The sequence below is a fragment of the Syngnathoides biaculeatus genome, chromosome 1, assembly GCF_019802595.1.
Source record: "Syngnathoides biaculeatus isolate LvHL_M chromosome 1, ASM1980259v1, whole genome shotgun sequence".
NCBI lineage: Eukaryota > Metazoa > Chordata > Actinopteri > Syngnathiformes > Syngnathidae > Syngnathoides > Syngnathoides biaculeatus.
Genome location: NC_084640.1, coordinates 8594308 through 8616230, shown reverse-complemented (window position 1 = coordinate 8616230; position 21923 = coordinate 8594308). Strand labels below are relative to the sequence as shown.

Genomic DNA, 21923 nt, shown 5'->3' with positions numbered 1-21923 from the left:
TTTCCTCCCACACGCTTTCGGGCTGTCGTGTTCCTTGCACATGATTTCCTGCAATCGGGTGTTATAGTAATTAATTTGCCGTCGTCGCCCACCTGGAAAGCTGTCAAAAACGGGGGACCTCATCTTCCTTCGGTCGCCGGCCCGAAGGCAAACGCGGATGCAGAACAGACAACGTTAGAAAAATGCAGAACGCGTACACATCTTGCGCTCGTATCTCTAATAGAGTCATTTAAAGCTGGATCAAGACTTGTGAAATTTGTGCTATCTGCGCACACATGGAGTACACTACAGTATTAGTTAGGAGTCTTTGGTGATAGAGGCTACAAAAATAGATCAGCGCTACGTTAATCCAAACATTTTGATCAAAAGCTTAAATTGATGACAGTCATACAATAACCAATGTTGAGAGTGGAAATGCCAGCTTTGCTCAAATGATGTTTATACTCCCTCTACTGGGCTGCATTGTGCACAGCTCATGTCAGCAGGCTGCATGAAATCATCTTTCTCAGACTTTTTTTTTTTCAAAAACAGTTTATTCATCCTTTAAACAGAGCATAAAAGTACTCGTGGGTTTTTCCCCTCTAAAACAAAACCTCTGCAATTACCAAGAAAAAAAAAAAATAACCAACTAACTTGCGCTGATAAAAATATACATAGGATACAATTAAGAATTAATAAATTTAGATTTACTGTACATTCCTTAAAAAACAAAATATTCTTTTAGTACAAACTCAAATAACTGCCATTACTGTACCTAGCCTGTTATATATATATATTTTTTTAAATAAGCATGTTATATAACAGGGGGAGGGGGGTGGATTTTTGGAGGCCGCTGAAGGAATTGACATGTCCACCGGTGTTGAAGCTCAAAGGTTCACAGAGTTGTTTTGTGGGCGACTGAATCGCAACTGCACAGTTCGGCATCTCTGTCGGACGACTCCAAGTTGAGGGAACTTCCGTGAATGGTGCTGTCCACACTTAAGCCCAAGCCCGACGAAGAGAAGCTGTTCGGAGACGTTTAAAAATCAGTGCGGTAACGTTTTGAGGCTGCGAATACAACAGGGTGGCCCCAAAAATCACTACATTCTTCCCTTTACATTTAGTTTCAGGTGTCATTCAAACAGATGAGAGGCCATGAGAGTTGCTCAAATTCCTGAATGATAGCCTCATGTCTGCCTGAATGAAATGTGAAACAAAATAAGGGGAAGAAAAAGGTGAAACGTGACCTTTGGGCCAACCTGTGCAATCTTACCTCTCACAGTCGGAGTCACATGAGTCTTTATCTTCCAACGTGGTGACGTAGCCGCCGTCGAAGCACTGGATGGCTTCAGCCACCGTGTACCTGGTCTTGCCGAGAGCACACTTCTGCATCCTTTTAGTGCTGAGCTTAGACTGAAGGAACAGGTGGAGTCGACTGTCTGACAACAACAACGGCATGTGAAGGACACTAGAAGGAAACGAAACGCAGTTAAAATGTCATCCGCCGCACGTGGAACAGACTTGAGGCTAAACTCACATTTCTAAAAACCTCTGCAGACCCTTCATCCTTTGTCTGAGCTGCTCTGCGTTTCTCATGCTGAAGAAAGGGTTCCAGGGCGGCAATTTGGGGATGTCTCTACAGGAAGACGGGAGCAGAATCCACTTATTTCCCGCGGACCCCGCCCCAACTATCACTTATATCTAATCAGAGACCCGAGAACCCACATGATTAAAGCGTTTTGTTCCAGACAACGTCGGAGCCAAACAAATTCCCTGTAACGTCGTCGCACTATTGACGCTTTCTTGCGAAAACACATGCTATTCGTCTGCGAGAGAGAACAACATTAAAAAACATGGAAGGGGGGGGGGGACGGACGACAAAAAACTGCTTAGGCTGTGACGCTACTCACGTGTAGACAGATTTCATAATCAACATGCGTGTGCCAGAGGTCACGTTTTTGGAGCCTCGGGTTTCCGACAAAGACGCTGATGAACTCCTGAAAATGTTGGAATAAATAACGGCTCCCAACGGGATCACCATAGAATAGTCGTTTGTTAATGCTGTGGATACTTACAGTTTTAGCAAGATTCTCAAACATGCGGTCCATGGTGGAATCCTGCAAGACGACAACACAGAAATATATTCACAACATAAAGGAAACTAGGAAATTATGCCTGGCAATAAAAACGGTGTGATGCAACTTAAACTGCAATAACGAGATATTTCTCCCCATAGAGCCCAGGTGTTAAACTCAAGGCCCGGGGGCCAGATCTGGCCCACAAAGACATATGTGTATCAACTTCATGATTTTTGTTCAAATATTTCAAATTGCCTGATCATATATGATAACGGTGAGTTATTGCAAGGATGTGTGTCACAAAACAATAGTTGAAAAAACCATTACCCTTGATTTCTGATTCCCAAACTAGTTCATAAATTTCATGTGTAAATATCCATCCATTCATTCATTCATTTTCTGCACCGCTTATCCTCACGAGGATCGAAGGAGTGCTGGAGCCAATCCCAGCTGACATTAGGCAGGAGGCAGGGTAAACCCCTGAACTGGTTGCCAGCCAATCGCAGGGCACATGGACACAGTCAACAGTCGGGCTCACAATCACACCTAGGGGCAATTTAGAGTGTCCAATTAATGTTGCATGTTTTTGGGATGTGGGAGGAAACCGGAGTGCCCGGGGGAAACCCACACAGGCACGGGGAGAACATGCAAACTCCACACAGGCGGGTCCGGGATTGAGTCCGGGACCTCAGAACTGTGAGCCCAACGCTTTACCAGCTTGCATTTTTTTAGTCCAACCAGATTGGTGAATAAGAGCAAAATTTGTACCAAATCCGCCACTGATCAAAATATCGGCTGGTTATTGGCATTCCACGATTATTCCGTGTCCTTTAGGAAGTGATTTAAACAGCTGAGGTAGTTACAAAGCTTAAGGACCCAGGAAGTGCACCTTTCAGCTTATATAAGCAAATTTTCAAAAAGGGCACAGGAGGAGAATTTTAGCTCACAACACCAAAACAGGATTAGACACAAAGCCTCTTTTGCACACAATCAGCACTAATGCAGGCCAAGCAGCAGAATAAATGCAGCTACTATACTGCAACGTTTTCAAGTGGGGGAGAGAGGAAAAAAAAAAATGTAATTCCGCTGAAAGAGAAAAGGTCTTGCACGCAGCAATGGACATCCAAACGTGACGCTTAAGCTCGGGTATAATTCCATGTGAGACTTTTGGGGTTTTTCCTGACATTAATGAGCAAAAACATCTGGGACCAGAGTCCAAGCACAATCAATTGAGTGCAGAAAATGCTGTGACAGAAACGACCAACAAAATATCTCTTGTGGGTGTTTCGAGGTGATAACCAACAATGAATAACTAGTTTGGCAATCAAAAGTCAATAAAAAGTTTGTTCAACTTATTATAAAATGGATTAGTAACAAGAGCAAAAAAAGTTGGCTATGTCTCACAGGTATTAGTGCAGACAACTTGCTACTTTAGGACAAAAAAAAAAAATATATATATATATATATTTTTACAAGCGCTATGGATAGGATTCCAATTACGCCATCTTGTGTGTCACCACCACCTTTAGACCAATCGGATAAATTAACGATAGAAAAAAATTCACGCTTCACCTATCACCTGTGTTCTTTGACCGCCATGACACACAAGATGGCATAATTGGAAACCTATCCAATGACAGTAGATTCACAATTTACTTAAGCAGGCCACATAAAATGAGTGGCCCAACTAGCCCCCGGGCCTTGAGTTTGACACCTTTAAATCAAAACTGCAGTCAAAATGGAAACTGGCAATCTCTCACTTTTTACTGCATTAAACCTCTGCTGAATGTTGAAGATGCGTGCAAATACGCTTCAAATCGGAGGAAAACATTACGTCATATTTCAGTACATTGACAAAATTTACCAAGACCCAGTCTGGACAATGTTTAACTACAAAAATAAATAAATATATACACAGACACAAAAGGAAAAAAAAAAAACAGGTGGGCACACACAATTGAAAAAAGAAAAATATTTGAATTATATTAATTTTTTTGAAAGACTGAATACAATTGAACGTCAACATAAAGTAAAGTAAATCTTAAAAAAAAAAAAAAAAAAAAAGTTTTTTTAAATAATGGGGGTTGGATTGCACTTTTTCCAACCAGACACATTATGTTTACAAACTTATTACTGGAATTCCATGCAGTGCCTACCTTTTTCTCGTCAACTCTATTCAAGCAGTTCCAATGCGTGCTTGAAAACAGATTCAATCTCGCGTGCACCGAATCAAACAATCATTACAACCTCTCCAAGTTCCTTGTTCAGACCTCTTCGACACACAAGGTAGTGGATTTAAAAAAAAAAAAAAAAAAAAAAAAAAAAAAGCAAAAGCAACACAGGATAAAGAACGTAAAAAAAAAAAAAAAAGTAGTAATCACTACTAAAAGTGTTAGTGTTGGTCCACACACACGAAAAAAAGGCTCACGAATGTCGTGCGCGTGCACACCTGTGCTGCTCCTGCGGGTCACTGGGAGGAGATTAGATGATCGTTAAATGAACCCACCTGGGCAGGCCAGGGGGGCGGGGACTGTGGCCGCACCAAACAATGCAAATCAAAACATTTTTGAACCTCAGCCTAAATATCCAATTGTTGGAAATTGATTGGAGCAAAAAAGGATTGAAGGTCCTTCTGCTTATCAAATGCATTAAATTCATTAAAATTAATAAAGTTTAAAAAAAAAAACATTGACTTGGACGGAACCAAATGCACTGAAATTGTAAACATCACGATGAAATAGGGCTGGGCGGTGGGCGCGGTGGACCTCTGCAGATCACAGAAACGTGATCACAATGTCACTTCCATACATTTCCCGAGCCGCTTATCCTCACAAGGGTTGCGGGACAGGATGAAATTTAAAATAAATAACCAGATGATGTGGAAGGAAATCAGTGCCACCAGGATTTGAATTTGAAATGTAAAGTGATCACATTTTCAATAGTTGCTACGATTCGCTGTCTAAAATTCACCGTCCGTGTCACTAGCCAATCCAGTTACGCTTTCTTAGTGTGTGATGTCGTGTGACTAAGAAAGCGTAACCACGATTGGTTGGCTCTTTGGTTCTGACCTGAACTTCCATAAGATTATGTTGAGAATTGAAACAGAACTCACCAACATGAAATTCCACTCCAAGATCGTTGAGGAAAAAAAGCACAAAAACAATTTTTTTCTAGAGTTTCATGATTCAATAGAAAAAAATATGATATTTGTTCATGTGAAGGTAGACCCCAAAAGAGCACTCACTTGTCCTGTGCTATACATTGTACTGTCTGGTCTGTCTGTACCCATCCACGCAAAAATATTTACCACTCCTTCAAATTATTAATGTAATGTTATGGAGTAAAGAGCCAATAAAAGAAATCAGGAATGTCATATAAAATACTAAATCAGTGATAATACATTTAGTTCTGAACTTCATTTTCAATTTAGTGCAACATAGTGCTCCATCAATGAGCAAAATAATTGTATTCTTTAACGATAACGTACCATTGATGCTTATCAGCTTCTCATAATCAACACTTTACTGACGCTGTCCAATAATATTAAAAGGATAAACGCACTCACCAATGCTGGCCTAACCATTCAAATATAAATGTCCAGCGTGTCCAACCAAGGACAGCAAAGTCAACTGAAGTAGTTTTCAAACGCCAAGCCTTGAAATTTGCATACAGTGGGGTCTTTGTGGTGGGTGGAGTCCTGGGCTTTTGAAATATTTATAAGTGTTATGGCGCAATTTACCAAAGAGCAAACAAATTGCATAATACAGACAGGTGTTTACATTATTCTGATCCTATCTTGTAGCATAATAACCACAATTATTCCAAATACCATTCAGTATGACACAATGAGCATGTATAACCCCCCCTCCCAAAAAAAAAAAAAAATGTAGAAGCATAACCAGACTACATAATAAATGTGATACATGGTTTAGTATAGCTCTCCATTCATGTCTGCATATTATCATGCATGATCTGAAGATATTTGCATACAAGTGATGACAGTGATGTATTGATCAGTCTTGACTTAATCAAGACACACTATTTATTTTATGCAAATGTTTACTTGCACTTCCCTATCCAAAATACAGATATGGTGGCCAAATTGTATGAATTTCTCACATGATGCATTTCCCATTGAAGACCAAAGTAAACACTATTACTGTACATAAGTACAGTACAGGTAGATTTAAAAAAAATGTTTTTCAACCTACATTTGAAAATATGGGTTGTACTTTCTGTAAAACAATTAATTTTCAGGTTATTAGCCAATTTGTTCATATTTCAAAGGCTCTTAAAACTACTCCCAAAAATTCAAAAAAGTGCATGAGTCTCAATAACTTTTTTTTTAAAAACTATAAGGACCTCATTTTAGTTTCAAACCTTCAGAATTATATTAAAGTGGGCAGTTAACACAGAATTCTGTATTTGAGTTGGAATTTGGTCAAAAAACTTTATTTCAATGAAGGCAATATTTACACACAAAAGAAAAAAAACAAACCCCAAAACACTAGGATGGGAAAAAAAAAACAGGAGCAAAGGGGGAAAAAAAAAAAATTCATATGAAACTCTGCCTTCCATTGAAATTGTGAGAACAATTTTGGTTAAATGGCATATTACGCGTGTAACAATACACGATTCTGGGATGGGGCTGTGCAGGCAGTGTGTGATTCAGGTTCCACAAACTATTATTAAAATGACTCTTTCATAACATATCATATGGAACATTTTTAGCTCTCCTACGCAGCTGGGCTATGCGAGTGGTACATTTTCAAGACTGAACCAAAAAAAAAACAAAAACAAAAACAAAACAAAAAAAAAACCATCACCCCCCCCCCCCCCCACAACAGCTAAAACTAGAAGGCCAGGCCAACGGAGGAGAGTCAGTCCTGAGGAAAAAAAGGGTATGGGTGGCTTGAGGAGGCGCCGGGCCCAGACGCCGACAACTACTGAGCTTCATCCTCCGGACACGAGTGCCATGTTAGCCTCTCCTCATAGAAAGCAATGACCACTTGAGGGCACTTGGTGTTGGCCTCTCGGGCCGGGACCAGGTCCGCTTCGTCAGAGTCTTTCCTGCAGCGGAAAACGGACAATTTACAACAATTAGCGTTCTGGTCGCCAAGATGCTCAAATACAACTATAATACTGCTACTACAATGCATATTGCAATGTGGACGGCTGGTACGCTTCATCCTAGTAAAAGGTACATTTTGTATTTTATTTTAAGCGCCGCAACATACGTTGCGTATTTGGGATAAACGAGAAAAAAAAGAAGGCAGGAGACTTAAAATTGTGATAAATCCTGCAAGTTAATAGAGCAGATTATATTTAGGTATGGATGAAAAAGAAAAAATACTATCACATTGTGTAGTTGTATGCAGGTACATAGAGTGGTCAACAACAAAAAAAAAGTATATACATATCAATACGATATTCAATGTCTTATGTTAAACATTTATATTTATTACAGTAATGTGCGCCCCCAACCTGAACTCTATGTTCTCCTTGCATTTTACGATCGTTAACTTAGCATGCTTGTTGCTACTGCACTAAAGATCAGAAACGACTGCCCGTGAGTTTGTTTTAACTTAAAGCAAGACCAAAAAAAAAAAAAAAAAAAAAGTCGACTACAACTGCTAGCTGTGCAGCTGCTTTTAAAAGAAATGTGTCATCACTCGCCCCGATGACGACGCCAACACGGCTTTTGAAGGCTTGGAGGATAAATTTCACTACACACACACACAAACGTTTAAAGACAAATATTTAATAAAAAAAAAATGTGTAAGTCAAAAAGTGTAAAATATTCAAGACTATAATATGTTATCATCAACAGTATTAATAAAATGTTATGCCATGATTGAGCATTTATTTTAGTTGGTTGAGGGATTCTGTCCTGACAATTAAAGGGACCAGGACAAGCGTGTCCTGTCCCGAGATTACATTACGGCTACATCAGCACGTGCACAATGATTATTATTAATAATTGTTGTACAGACACCTTTTTGAAAAACAATCCAGAAAATTTCCAATATTTTGAGCATATGGGTAGCAGAAAATTGGTGGTGCGCATTGTACATTGGTCGAACGGTTTTCCCGATATATATATTTTTTAGATCAACTTTGGGGGTGCGCATTATACTCGAGAAATTACAGTAGTTCTCCACAACGCACAACTACTTGTACAATTACAATCAGGTGATTAATGTAGACAAAAACACGGTTCCAGCAGATGTGTTTGTAAAATTATAATCGCGCAACTGTTTACAGTCCATGTACAGCACAATGAGTTACCTTGTGTATGAAATGTAGTATCAATAAAGCGGTCGGCGCCTCGCCTTGAGCCAACCCTCCATAGTAGATAACGTGAAGAGATTAGCTCGCATCACTTTATTACATAAACTACAATGTGGTCCCGAGGACAGTTTGAACCACTTGAAACATGCTTGCTATTAATACTGATAAAGTATTAAAACTTGCAGTTCGCTTCATAAGAGAAACTGCTGAGGCTCTCCACTTTGTTTTTGAACGTCAAAAATATTCAACAAAATACCAACATTACAATGAATGAAATTTTCTTAAACCTTAAACTATAGAAAACTTCAGGAAGCTTTTAATTTGTGAAAGTCTTCATTTAACTTTGTAAGACGCCACTGAGCCTGGAAGCTCCTGGCACTTTTTTGTTAGAATTTTAAAAGATGCCTATTTTCTAACATAAAAAAAAAAAAAAATGTGCTTATTAATAGTCCATCTCAAATGTGCATCAAGGAAATGTTATTGTGACATTTGGATCTTGACCATCGTACAGCCTACCAGAGAGCGCACCAACTTGTCGTCGGGAGACCCGGGGCCCATTTTGCGACGCGAACGTTGGCCACGGTTTTCGCTTGCGTCACCGCAGCATCCTGTTTCGGCAGTTTTGTTTCAGTATTTCGTCCCAAAGCTGAAAACGCACTTCTTGGCCCATTTGGTGCCACGGGTTTTCGGCGACCCGCTTCCTTAACACATCCCTAATTATAAAAGCTCAAAATGAATCGTGTTTGATTTTGGTGATGACAAATGCGGACTCAATGTTAGAGTTACAGATGGCTAGATTTTATTTTAGTTTCTTAAAATTCTACAACAATGATATTTATTTTTTTTTTTTTTTACACATCAAATACCGATCACGTTACTCACCATTTCATCAAGAACATCAACTCCCCGCTGCTGTCAGTTGCTCCGATGATCCTTTCTGGATCGAGATTTCTCGCAAACCCTCTGGGTTTCTCGGGCTGTAAATGCAGATTCTTATAGTATGTCATAGTAGAGTATATTCCACGTATAAAGAAAAAGATTAAAGATATTTGCGCTGCTTGTTCTTTGTTGATTTCATGTTATATTGCTACTATGATGTCATGTACTAGACTACACTGTCCTACGTCATAACTCAACTACACAGTGGCACCCAAAATTAGGAGAATTTAAAGAAGAGGCAGTTATAAGAGTGATCGCGAATACAGCAAATTTACCACACCTGCTCCCCAATTACATTAAAAAAAAAAAAAAAAACAAAAAAAAAAAACCCTAACACGTAGTCACATGACACCAAGGAGGGGAAAATGGCCGATTGAGCCCAGTTTGGCCATTTTCACATTAAGGCGAACTCAGTTTTGGCACCATTGATTTAAACAGTAGCTTTGTATCAAGTTTGTATTAGGATGCATAAAATTTGCAGTTATAAAAGCTGCACTTAAGCATGTTAAACTATCATAGTGTAGTTTCTCCAATGAAAATATTTAAAAAAAAAAAAAGTGCATAGTGGACTCAGTTTTGTCAGATTCAACTTCAAAATCACGAGGGACTTTGGGTGTTATCTTGCAGACTTCTGACTACTCACCGTATCTTTCTTCTTTGCATCCATTTCAGAATCGTCCGAGGGTGCCTTTCGTTTCAGAGAAGCCGGTTTCTCCTTAATGTTCTTCTGGGCTTCAAGAAAAGCGTTGATGAGCTCCGGACAGTCCAAGTTCTCCTCCGGCTCCCAGGTGTTGTCAGCTCTGGATGAGCAAAAGTGATTTTTTTTTTTTTTTTAATTTTTTTTCAAAATGAAAAGAATAACTATCATCATACCAATACAGTGAAATATACTCATTTACAACTACTAAAAACCGAATTGAGAGCAAACGTGCAGGGTCTTCATGCAACTACAAAAGTAAATGGACAACCCTGTAAGAGGGAAGCCCTTTGACCGCAGCAGGGGTGGGGGGGGAACGAGGGGGTCTGTCCCACGGCAACTCACTCTGTAAATCCTTTCCACTTGAGGAAGAACTCCACCTTCCCATTCACAATACGCTGGTCCAGAACTTTTTCCACCACAAATTCCTCAGGTTCCTCTTGTGTGCCCTGCCCCCCCTCCTGTGAATCCTTCCTACCCTTGGTATTCTGCTTCTTCCCCATGCTGTGCTCTATTAAAAAGAGATAATACACAATAAAACTTCAAGTGTTAACACGTTTACACTTAAATAAAATCAGGCTGAATAACCAGAGAAAAGGGTGTTAGTCTAGACCAGCTTATCCTACAGAACCCTGAGATAATGGAAGCCTGCATCACAAGACTACGGCCCAACACGTCCGTTTTGCACAAGGAACAACTTTCTACAAGAAAGGTGGTCTTGAGATAACTGTTACATCGTAATAGAAGACCCAAAGTTTGTTGATATTAAATCTTTATCGTTGGGGGTGGGGTGGGGTGGGGGGAATGGTCTATATTGCACTGGGGTGGCGCACTCGACGTTACGTTGACCTAGAACCGAAACAGAACCGACAACGAGTTAGGGCAGAAGTTAACCGGCTCCAAAAAAAAACGCACAAGTGGTCTTATTTCAAAAAAATGGCCGGAGTAAAACCTCAACTTCCGTTAACTAACGCACAAAAATGTACACGCAAGCGCCAACTTGGACGGTTAGAGCAGACTAAAACGCACAAGCCTTGCAATTAGCCTCAAACAACGGACCTTTTTTTTTTTGGATTAAACTCCAGCAATGGAGTAAGGGGTCGCTTCCGTCGTCTTAGCTGCGACAACTTACCTTTTCGGCTCAATTGAAACAACTCGCCTCAGCTTGGACGACGGCTGGTGATGAACACGCGGTCAGCTTCTTTATCCCAAATAGCACAGGCGCCAAAAAAAAAAGCTAGCTTGCTTCTGGCCTTCTACGGAAGCCGGGAAGGGAAAGGGCCAACGCGCGAGTTTTTTTTTTTTAAACTTCCGGGATGCAGTCAACTTTGGAGGTTCTGCAAAAAATGTCCGGAAAACATTTTCGGACCAAAATGAGCGGATACTGTACTATTTTATCACATCTTAGTATAGCAACACAGGAAACGGGACTTAGCAATCACCATAGTACGTACACTATATTCATTGTTTGAAACAAACTGACACAAAGTTTTTTTTTTTTTTTTAACTGTTTTATCTGCCTTGGCTTGGTATAATGCTTCGCATTCACCATATATAGCACAATGTTGTATTATTAATGCAAGAAAGAGACAGGCATTGTTTATATTTTTAATCAGAATCATGTCAGAAAGCATCTTGAATTCCCCAAGCAGAAAGCACACGTTCACATCCAATAACACCATGCAATCAAAAACATCTGCTCAGCAACAATCGACAAGAAAAAAAATTTTTTGGGGGGCGGGGGGGGGGGCATTTACACCAAGTAAGAGTAAACACTTGGTCAAATTATATAAAAAAAAAAAACGCAAGACACTCAGAAATAAAATACAACTACTTTGTGCATTTCTATTGGTATCTTCGTTTAGAAGAGAGAATGCCTCAGAAAACACAGCAATCCCGACTAAATAATTTTCAAATAGTCCGAAACATGATTGTATTTTTTTTAATTGGATGGTTTGGCTGAATTTATGAATATTTTAACAATAATAGACACACAGTTATGAGTGCACTTGGGATATTTTTCAATATTTAACAGTAATGGAGTGATAGTCATGAGTACACTTAGTATCTATTTATATTTTTTTCAAAACTGTTCCCAAATTTAAGCGTGAGGTAGAAAACCTTGCCATATTTCTACATTCATTAATTAGTACAAATTGTTCTTTTTGAACCAATTCATGAGGGATTCAAATTGTGGATCATGTACATAATAAAACCATCCAATGCAACTTAAGGCCTTGTCAGTTTAATCATTGGTATACTGCATGTCATCAAGACATAAGAAAAAAAAACAAGCTCTCCGTTTACTTTAATAAAGCATACACTTCCGAAAATCTGAAACAAAGCTGTAAACTTCAGATACGTAAATTTCCCATTATGCGAATCACTCAAGTGTACAGTTACCATAAAAGAAATAAGACACTGCCATTGACAGTATTTGATGCATGTAAGCATTTCTTCGACTTCAAATTGCTTTAATAAATACAGCCTTTGACCACGCGTTTGTATCGTCCATATACTGACAGGATGCGTTAAAAAAAACAAGACTTCACTATAATCTTTTGCTGGCTGGCCATGCTGATGCGTAAACATGCCTGATCTCCGACGTTTCTGTCAGATAACGGGCAGCATTTATTTGTGATCCGTTTTGAAGTTTTGCAGGCACGGAAAGCGAGGGGTTGCATTACATACAGTCCCGGAAACTTTCAACCCCCCCATGTGTTCGTCTCAAAGAAGCAAAGGATGTCCAGTGTGTAAGCGACATTTCCCACCCCACCCCCTACAAGTCATTTTTATTTTCTTTTGAATTGACTCTTTTTGAGAGTTTCTCCTTTGTCGGCAGCTTTTAGCCGTTTTCGACTCCCGACAGCAGTGGTTCAACTCACACGCACGCAGACCTGGGTAAGGAGATCCCGCAGCCAGAGAAAGGCAAGAAAGTTCAGCTTTAAGTTGGAAGAAAGAAGTACTGCATCACTGCTTTTTCCCCTTCTTCCTTTTGTCCGTCTTACTGCTGTTCGATGTGGAGACGGCGGGCCTTCTTACAGGCTGGACCACCACCCTCCCGTTGGCCCCGCACTGCAGGGTGAATCGGTCCGGGTTCAGGGGCTGTCCCGAGTCATCTCTCAGGCGAGCAAGGACATCTCTGGTGAGCTGCTGTATCTGCTGTCCGACGGCCCCCATCGTCTTAGCCGTGACCTGTTTCTCCCTCAGCAGCCGGTCTCTTTGAGCGTGGAGCCGGTCCACCTCCTCCTGGAGCCCCGAGATGGCGTCGAGTTTGCGCTTGCGGCAGTTCTGCGCAGCCAGCTTGTTCTTCCCCCGCCGCCGGATGTCCCTGAGCAGCGTCACCTGCTCGGGGGAGAACCCGTGCCCGTCGACGATCTCCAGGAACTCCTCCACGGGCATGTTGACGATGTGCAGGACGGAAAACGGGATGCACATGGCGCGGGCGCGCAGCTCGTCCCGACTCAGCTCCCGCTCCTCTAAACTGGGCCCCTCATCTTCGCTGAGGGGCTCCTCCTTGATGCCTTTGCGGGGGAGAGTGACCAGTGGTGGGCTGAAGAAGGCGGGAGATGAGTAGCTGTGGTCGTGCCACACACTCTCACTGAGATCCACATGGGGGAACATGGCGGCATGGTCTACGACACCTTTGGAGGAGAGGGACTCCACCTCACTGCTGTAACCCGTGGCGCCGCACTCATCTTCACAGTACGAACTAGACGATGAAGACATTTCGGACGAGTCTGCAGAAGCAAAGGTTTAATTTTAGTGACTAGTTCTTGCAACGAACCTTGGTTTACATCAAGCAGTATACATCAGTTTTGTACTGTAAATTTTAAAAAATCTGCTCCAACAACTGGGGGCATTTCAAAGCTTAAAAAAAAAAAAAGGAAAAAAAGTGTACCTAGTGAACAGTACACCTGCACATACATGTTCAAGTCGCTACTTCACCAATTTAACATTTTGCAGGGGTGGTCCGGAACATGACTTTCACAATAAACGAAGGATTTCTCTATTTATATGATGAGCAATGTTCCCTCTAATTTTTGACCTTGAGCGCCCCCTTGGACCGTTGTGAGCAACAACGGACGTATGCACTGTGGTCAATCAGTGTCATCCAAAGAAGTTACATGGCTCATTAAAAGGTTCACATTACGTTCCCATCAGAACATTTTAAGAACAATTTGGTGTTTTTGCAAACTTACACTGAAAAAAAAATACATTGCTAACCAAACCAAGCCAACTATGAACTATAAATTTGAAAGGTTGCTTTCAACTTTGTTACATTTTTTTTTAACCCAGGATGATATCCCCATCTGTTTTTCTTGGTGTAAAACTGAATTATTGCTTGCAGAATATCTTTCACAATGCCTGTTGAAAGCTGATTGATGCTCCCAAATAGTTTTAGGGTTCATTTTATGTTGCCTCCTATATTTATAATACAGAATTCGCTTTTTGTGCAACATATTGTCTGTGTTTTCATCCTCGATCAGGCTGTGCCAAGGTGGAATTTTAACATTAGACACCAATTGTAATTACCCCTTTAAGAGCGGAGGGGGCGGAGTCAAGTAAACCAGGAAGTAGAGTGTGTGGCCCGGCAGCAGCTTGTTGTGAGTGGCAGTGTGGTGCCGTGATTTAAAAAAAATAATAATAATAAATAAAATAGGGTCAGACTGTAGTTCACTGTGCTTGATCTCTTTTCATCTGCACTGAGAGTGTGTGACAAGTGTGCAAATGCGCAGTTGCGCAGCTTAGAGGGAACAGTGATGATGAGGACTGTGGTCCTTGACCTGCTCAATATATAAATTGCCTTGAGGTAAGGTCTGTTGTGACTTGGCGGTGGTGCTATCTAAAAGTTTTGCATATCGACATTCGAGTATCCTAGTCAGTTAAATCATTGTTAATGAGAAATAACATGATCAATGTTGTCACATAGCTTTTCAATTGTTAGTCATACAGTATGTGTCAAAAAATTAGAACACGGGAAAGTCCATTTATTTCAGTAATTTGTTTCAAAAAGTGAAACTAGTATGTTGTATGAGTTCACCACACACAAAAGTGAAATATTTCAAGCTTTTGTTTGAATTTTGTAATAATGCCACACTATCATGGGGCAAATTCAGTCAAGGAAATCTCCACTAATGGCCGGGTATCAAAGGCACGACCTGCCAATGATGGACGACGCCAGGGCAAACCAAACTGAAATGTGTCTCAAGAATGGACTGATTAGGTAAGAAAGAAAGAACAACCAACCTGGGGAGACTGGACCTCCAAAGCTGCTCTCCAAAGAGAGACCAGAGTCAGAGTCTAAATCCTCAAGAACCTGTGGGTTCATGCCGCCCAAAGATCCCATCAGATGAGAATCGATGGACTCCAATCCCTCCAAACCCAGTTGATTGATCTGGTCAAAGACTGCCTCATCCAGGCAGTCACCCAGCACACCTTGCAATGACGTGCCGCCGTTTAAGTTACACACTGAGGCAAAAGGGAGCGCAGCAAGGCCGAGGGCCATGCCCGGTGAAGCGTCTGAGACGGTGGAATCCGTGGACTCCTGTCGGAACAAAGACCTCTCCTGCATGACATCGAATGCTCCGCCGCTTGTCACCATGGCATCCAGCAAAGTGGCATCCAGGCTGATGCCGCTACCGCCGTCGATGTCCAGGTCTGACAGGCGCTCAGTAACAAGAGAGTCCAAGTCCTGCAAAAGGGAGCGTGTTGCGACTTACTAAATACCTCAAAGCCATTTGCAAAAGTAGGAGAAAGCGTGACAAGACAGTACCACTTACGTCAAGGTTAGTGACGGGCATTGACAGGAAACTGGTCCAGTGCTGGTCAAAGTCAGCCGTAGGAGGTGGCTGACATGGTGGCTCACACAGCGCAGTGAAGCCGTCAAGCACACTCTGCAAACAGATAACAAATCAAGGTTAACCATGCTTAGCAGGAATGAATTCTTGAATCCCGCAATTACATTCCAAAGCTACAAATAAAATACTACCATCATATTTGTGGTTGCCATTCTCCTTTCTTTCTGTTGACAGCATACACATATGCGAAAAGTTAAAAAAAAACCAAAAACTGTCCTTTAAAGAGAATTGTAATAGGATCCCCATTATACTAAATAAACAGTACTCTTACTTGAGTACATTTTCACATTCATCTCCCTAATAAAAAAAACACAATATGAAGTCTTTCACCAGGTACTCAGTACTTGTAGTTTGTCCATTGATTACTTCATTATTTGGAGGACTACTTTTTACATTTACTTGAGTCACATTATCCTAAACAAAAAATTCTCTTGAGTAAAAAATTTGGCTACTCTACCTCTTATACTACACCACTGAAATGAATGGTATAATATATATTTTAACTGTAAAGGTAGCTCCGCAGTGTTTTTCTTGTTATAACAGTGTAACTACAACACAACGCTAAACAAGGCAGGACAGAATAAAAAAGTAACACTGCAACTTGCAACACTAATAATCACCAGTGTTTGTTTTTTTTCAGTTAAAATACTGGCACAGTTGATAAAGGTTTATGTTCCAGATATATAAAAAGAAACTGTTTTTTTCAATTTTCATTATATTCTAAGACACGTGTCAAACACAAAGCCCGGGGGCTAGACCTGGCCCGCCGCATGATTTTACGTGGCCCACAAAGGCAAATCATGCGTGTTAATGTCCATGATTCTTGTTAAAAGCTGTAGCAAAAATGTAAATAGTCATATCATGAATGTTGCGTTATTGCAAGCATTTTTGTGTTGATAGTTGAAAAACCCATTAATCTTGATTTCTGATTCCAAAACTAGCTAATAAATTTCATGTGTAAATATGATGAGGTTTATGGTTTCACAGTCATAACAGCACTCTGAGGGAAACCAGAACGACAATGTGGCCCGCGACAAAAATGAGTTTGACACCCCTGTTCTATGGGAAAATCTGATTAGGGAGGCGACTGTGTTAAATGTTCAGTTTCAGCGGATAGCACAGTTGGAATTACCGCTTCCATGAAAAATGGAGAGTACGGAAAAGGCCCATACCTCTTGTTCCAGAGTGGAACTGAGTGCCAGTTGAGTGACTGGAGCAGATTCGTTGTCCTCTTCAACATCATCATCATCCTCCTCCTCCTGGCGGGGCACAGATGGTGAGAAGTGTAGATTAGGAAAAGGAGAGATTAAAAGGATTCAAAATACACCATCAGTGTCAGCCAAACTGAATATTTGCTCGGCATATTGGTTCTGTCAAAGTTTTTTTTTTTTTTTTTTTTTGCAAATTAAAGGAATGATGACACCGAGATGTGGGCTTTAATGAGCAGCTGTTGTAATACCAGCTGGAACTGACACCCAACTTCACTTTTAGGGTTTAAAAACTGCAGATGGGCCCTTTGGGATGAATTAGAAATCTGTAAGCAACTGTGTTTGCGCATAAAAGGGAGGATTAAGATCTTTTTTATAACTACACAAAAGTTTTTAGAACGTACTCATGAACAAAAACTAAATTCGCAGAAAACGACCATAGAATATTATCTCCAACTATTATTTCCTGGGCCGACGTGATAAGGTCTAGTTTGTTGGTAAAGACTATCTATGTTACTGTACAGTTAATGATAGAGTTTAAGGTGAAATGAATGACTCTTCATAACCGGGCTATGTCTGAACACGTTAAATAGAAGACTTCTGTGAATGGAGATTCACTTTTGTTGCTGTCAAATATCACAAATGGAAAAAAATAACAATAAGTTGGGTGGGACAAGGGCAACCTCAGTGTATAAAACTGGTGTAAGGAGACAGGGTGGAGGTCTTAACCCCTCGTCTCCGCCTCCCAAAGCCCACAGCTGTCAGTTTAGTCTGGAGAAAGGAGATAGGGTTACGCAACCGGCGGCATCAACTGCCCTCGGGGCAAAACAAAATTTATCAAGCAGCTTCTTGTACTCTACTTTGGATCAATCAGATCGATTCATATGGAAGACAGGAAGATTCGGATATGTGGAAAAAGCAGAATGATTTCATGTCACAACAGCTGCATCTGATATTGTTTGGTCAAGCAATTGCTACGTTCAAGAGGGTTTTGGTCATAGAGTTACCGTATTTTCCGCACTACAAGCTGCACCTTCAATGACTGGCCCATTTTAAAACTTTTTTCATACATAAGGCGCGCCCGATTATAACGCTCACTGTCTACTTTTGAAAAAATTAAAAGCTCTTGGGTGCGCCTTATAGTGTGGAAAATACAGTAATTGAAATGTTAGGGGTTTGCTGAGTATAGCACTCGCTAACTTGTTTAACAGAAAAGATCGCTAGCCACCTAGCTAGACCAGTTAGGTGCCGTCTGTCGATCAAAAATGAAAAGGACTCGCGTCTTTGTTGAACGGATGAGAACACTAGCTGGACCAGTTAGGCGTCACGTGTTGCTACTTTTAATTTTATGGCTCCAAGTTCCCTGTGAAGGATTTCCCATCAATGTTGGATGAAGAGTGATCCCTATTTAACATGCTGCTAACTTTAAACGCTAATCATCACATGACCAACAGCTTTAACCACGATTGCATCCGTCGTGTAACTTTTCACGGCCAATTTCAGTGGTGTGAAGAATTTCATTTTTCTGACTGCAATTCCCTCTTTTTTGTCATTTACAGAAGACATTTGGGTTAAAGATCAATAGATGAACTATGAAAAAAAAAGTTGAGAACTCTAGCAATATCGTATGTAACCCAGGCCAAATCACCTTTTGTATGAAGTCACGCACTTTTCAAGTAAGCAAAAATATTCAATGAACTTAAAAGTGTAAACTGACGGACAAAATGGTTTTGTAGACTTCAGAATTAATTCTGCTGCAAGCAATCAATAAACACTAGTGAGCCTGTTCCAGAAGCTGTCATGACATGACCGCCGCCATGTTTCACAGATGAACTTGTGTTTTGGCTCATTAGCATTTACTTTTCTCCATTCTTTGGCCTCGGACATTGCAAGTTGTTGTATTTGCTACGTCCAATGTTTGTGCAGTAGCTCTGATCGATTTTTCCTCTCAATTTCAAAATGATTTCCTTTTCTCCCATAGACGACTCTCTGATCTTCATGTTTGCTAAATAGCAAATGTAGTTTTCGCAGATGAAATCTAAAGCCAAAAACAACCATAATTTAATTCTTCAGCAATAAATCTAAAAGAAAACATCTGAAAATGTCTTCAGTATACAGTAAAACCCAAACAAATGAATTTACCTTGCGATTCCAATACTTTTGGATGGGACTGTACCTGTACTGAATGTCAACATGAGCTTATTAATTTTTACAACCTCTGTGGGTAACGTAAAAAAACCAAACACGTAAATAGCGGGAACATCAATTACCGTGGTATTTCAATTTTTTCTGTCATTATCAAAACAAACATTGCATATAACCTTACCATGCCATAAACTCTGAAAACCACTAAGTAATTGACAACTCCCTGGTTTATAATTGCCTATAGATGCCACTCGTGTGTGGCAAACTGCGCAACAGAGCATTAAGAACTCCTCAACTCACTTCAACATTGTTCCTTGGCACAAAAATATCACGAGACAGCAGAAAAGAACTACAGTAGAACCTCGGTTCTCGACCACAATCCGTTCCAGAAGGCGGTTCAAGAAGCGATTTGTTCGAAAACCGAATCGATTTTTCCCACGTCTGCGTACAGAGGCTGTGTTATACACAATAACAAAGCGCGCTGTGTTATTTCCAGGTTTTTTCGCGGTGTGTTTGAATTTACAATAATAACGCGCGTTGTGGGTCAGCTGGTCAGGCCGCGCGCGTTGTTATTTCCGTGTTTTTTTCACGGTGCGTTCGAATTCACAATAAAGCGCGTCCTGGGTCAGCTGGTCGGGCCGCGGGTCTTATGTTATTTCCGGGTTTAGTCGCAGCCGTTTGAGAACTGATTTTCATTCGAAAACAGAAGCAAAAAAAAAAAAAAAAAAAAAAAAACCCTCAAAATTTTCGTTTCAAAACCTATTTGTTCGAGAACGGAGACGTATTCACTGTACTTTTGTACAACTCAAAGTCCTCCACTCACTCCCAACAGTTCTTTGGCAGCAAAGTAAAACTTTCATTGCTTTCCATTATCAAATAACTGAAGTGGTTTTCCCCAACAAATTCCACCAATCAGGTGGGGGATCATTGTAACATTTTAACTCTTGTACATCAGTCACTTTTTTCCAAACAAGTATCAATATTTCTACTTATGTACATAATATGAATGCACTATTTTAGCCACTTATGGTTAGTTAATCACGCTTTACGCAACATCACAAAATATACTTGCCTCTTTTATAACCCTACTGAGAGAAGGCCCTGATGGAGACGATGTTCCCTGCAGCTCCAGGTCCCTATCATCGCTCGCTTGGTACCCCGAGCTTTCTGGGCCCGGTTCGGTTTCTTCGTCACTGCTAGCTGAAGGCTGCCCACCGTCAGGCTTGTCAATGGCCGACACTTGGTGCACCAGCCATGCGTTCAGCTGGGTAGGGAAGCGCGGAGATCCGAGAGTCCTAACCTCCTCGAGGAGCCGTCGACTCGCAAAGAAATAGTCCAACTCGGGGCATTTAGGGTGCACGGTGTATCCCCCGAGAGTGTCTCTTAAATTATGGAAGGGTGTCTGGGTGTAGGCTGAGCTAGGACCCAAGTTAATTTCAATCAGAGGCGAGTAGTAGCCGCCTAAGTAGCTGTCGATGTCCACGCGAACTCCAATCAAACTCAGCAAGATGGTCAACTGAATCAGGCCTTCTGTGAAGTATTTTTTCGCGACTTGCATTTTCTAAATACGTTGGCACTCCGGATAAATATGCAAGGCTCGGCGAACAGTTCCTCTTTCCCCCCCACCCCGAGTGGACAAAGGGAAAAGCCTAACAAAGAGCACGGCTTCGCCTGTCAGACAAAGAGGTCCGCCTGTACCGGCGAACTCGTCGGCTAGCAAACGCTATGCTAGGTCCTAAGCTACCAGCTTTATGACCAATTACCGTAAACCTCTTGGAACAACATAGCGAAACACGCTACCTTTCAATCCCTTGTAGTACACCGCTTGTCGTTTTAATGGTCACAGACGTCAGTAATATCACGTAAAGTGTGATCTCGGTGGAGCTCACTACAGATGGCAAAGAGTGCTCCACAGAAAGAACTTCAACAAAATTTGCATAACTAAAAAAGGTTCGGTAATAGCGTTGACTACAAGAGCTGATTGGATAAGACGGCTGTCTGTCATACTTTTAACCAATGATATTTCCTCTCATTGGGCAGGTTTCCTGCGCCCCTCCCATAACAATACAAATATTGCCGTTTACATCTAAATAGAAAAAACACTTAATGCCACTTCATGGTTGTACACTAAATTACTGTAATTACCAATTTCATATAAAATATAGTAAGGAATTTCTTTCCAACATTCCACGGGTTGGTTTAATTTCTCCGACAGGGTTTGTCGGCAGTATAGTTAGGTTTCACTTGCTGAAATCACATACCTATGGCTGGGACAGTTCGTGCGAGTGACCTGTTTTTGTTCTATGTTTAGCCTACCGGTAAACACTAGCATTACATATGAAGTTGGTAAACTTGTTTTTAGGCGTCAGCAAGGCAACGGATGTTTTTTTTTTTCTTTCTTTCACATTCATCCAACCGTCCACTTTCTAATCTCCCACATATTTTCATGGGTGCGGGTGTGCTGGATGTTTGGCATCTGAGTTGTGGGTATGAGAACCCCAAACCGCCATAGACAATTTATTCATTAATCAAATATAACACTGATCCCCCCCCCGCCCCCATTTTTTATTTTAGGTATAAGGAATCCATTGTACCCGTCGAAAAAAACAAACAAACATGAAAACTCCACATAAGAAGGCCGTGGCCGAAGTTCGAACCCCAAACGTCAGAGCTGTGAGGCAGATGTGCTCACCACTAGGCCCACCGTCTAGCCTAAATTACATAT

At 41.0% G+C, this 21923-nt stretch overlaps 3 protein-coding genes across 4 annotated transcripts; all 3 read right to left on the bottom strand.

The window, feature by feature from the left end:
• Positions 1-552: 552 nt before the first annotated feature.
• On the bottom strand, positions 553-4531 carry snx10a (sorting nexin 10a). Its single transcript, XM_061825698.1, has 7 exons — positions 4214-4531; positions 2055-2096; positions 1890-1976; positions 1705-1805; positions 1517-1615; positions 1253-1447; positions 553-1004 (listed from the first exon to the last, which is right to left on the bottom strand). Exons 2-7 carry the CDS (start codon positions 2085-2087, stop codon positions 875-877), a joined length of 645 nt encoding a protein of 214 aa, XP_061681682.1. The 5' UTR covers positions 2088-2096; positions 4214-4531; the 3' UTR covers positions 553-874.
• A 1950-nt stretch (positions 4532-6481) lies between these two features.
• On the bottom strand, positions 6482-11273 carry cbx3a (chromobox homolog 3a (HP1 gamma homolog, Drosophila)). The gene is made up of 5 exons (XM_061813936.1): positions 11117-11273; positions 10330-10495; positions 9931-10087; positions 9231-9325; positions 6482-7127 (listed from the first exon to the last, which is right to left on the bottom strand). Exons 2-5 carry the CDS (start codon positions 10485-10487, stop codon positions 7001-7003), a joined length of 537 nt encoding a protein of 178 aa, XP_061669920.1. The 5' UTR covers positions 10488-10495; positions 11117-11273; the 3' UTR covers positions 6482-7000.
• Positions 11274-12275: 1002 nt separating this feature from the next.
• On the bottom strand, positions 12276-21171 carry nfe2l3 (nfe2 like bZIP transcription factor 3). 2 transcript variants are annotated; one of them, XM_061813924.1, is made up of 6 exons: positions 20271-21171; positions 17018-17104; positions 15768-15881; positions 15235-15679; positions 13629-13724; positions 12276-13508 (listed from the first exon to the last, which is right to left on the bottom strand). In XM_061813924.1, exons 1-6 carry the CDS (start codon positions 20754-20756, stop codon positions 12955-12957), a joined length of 1782 nt encoding a protein of 593 aa, XP_061669908.1. In that variant the 5' UTR covers positions 20757-21171; the 3' UTR covers positions 12276-12954. The 2 variants fall into 2 exon arrangements, with proteins under 2 accessions (XP_061669908.1, XP_061669897.1); XM_061813913.1 differs by having other exon boundaries at positions 12276-13724; positions 20271-21164.
• Positions 21172-21923: the final 752 nt, after the last annotated feature.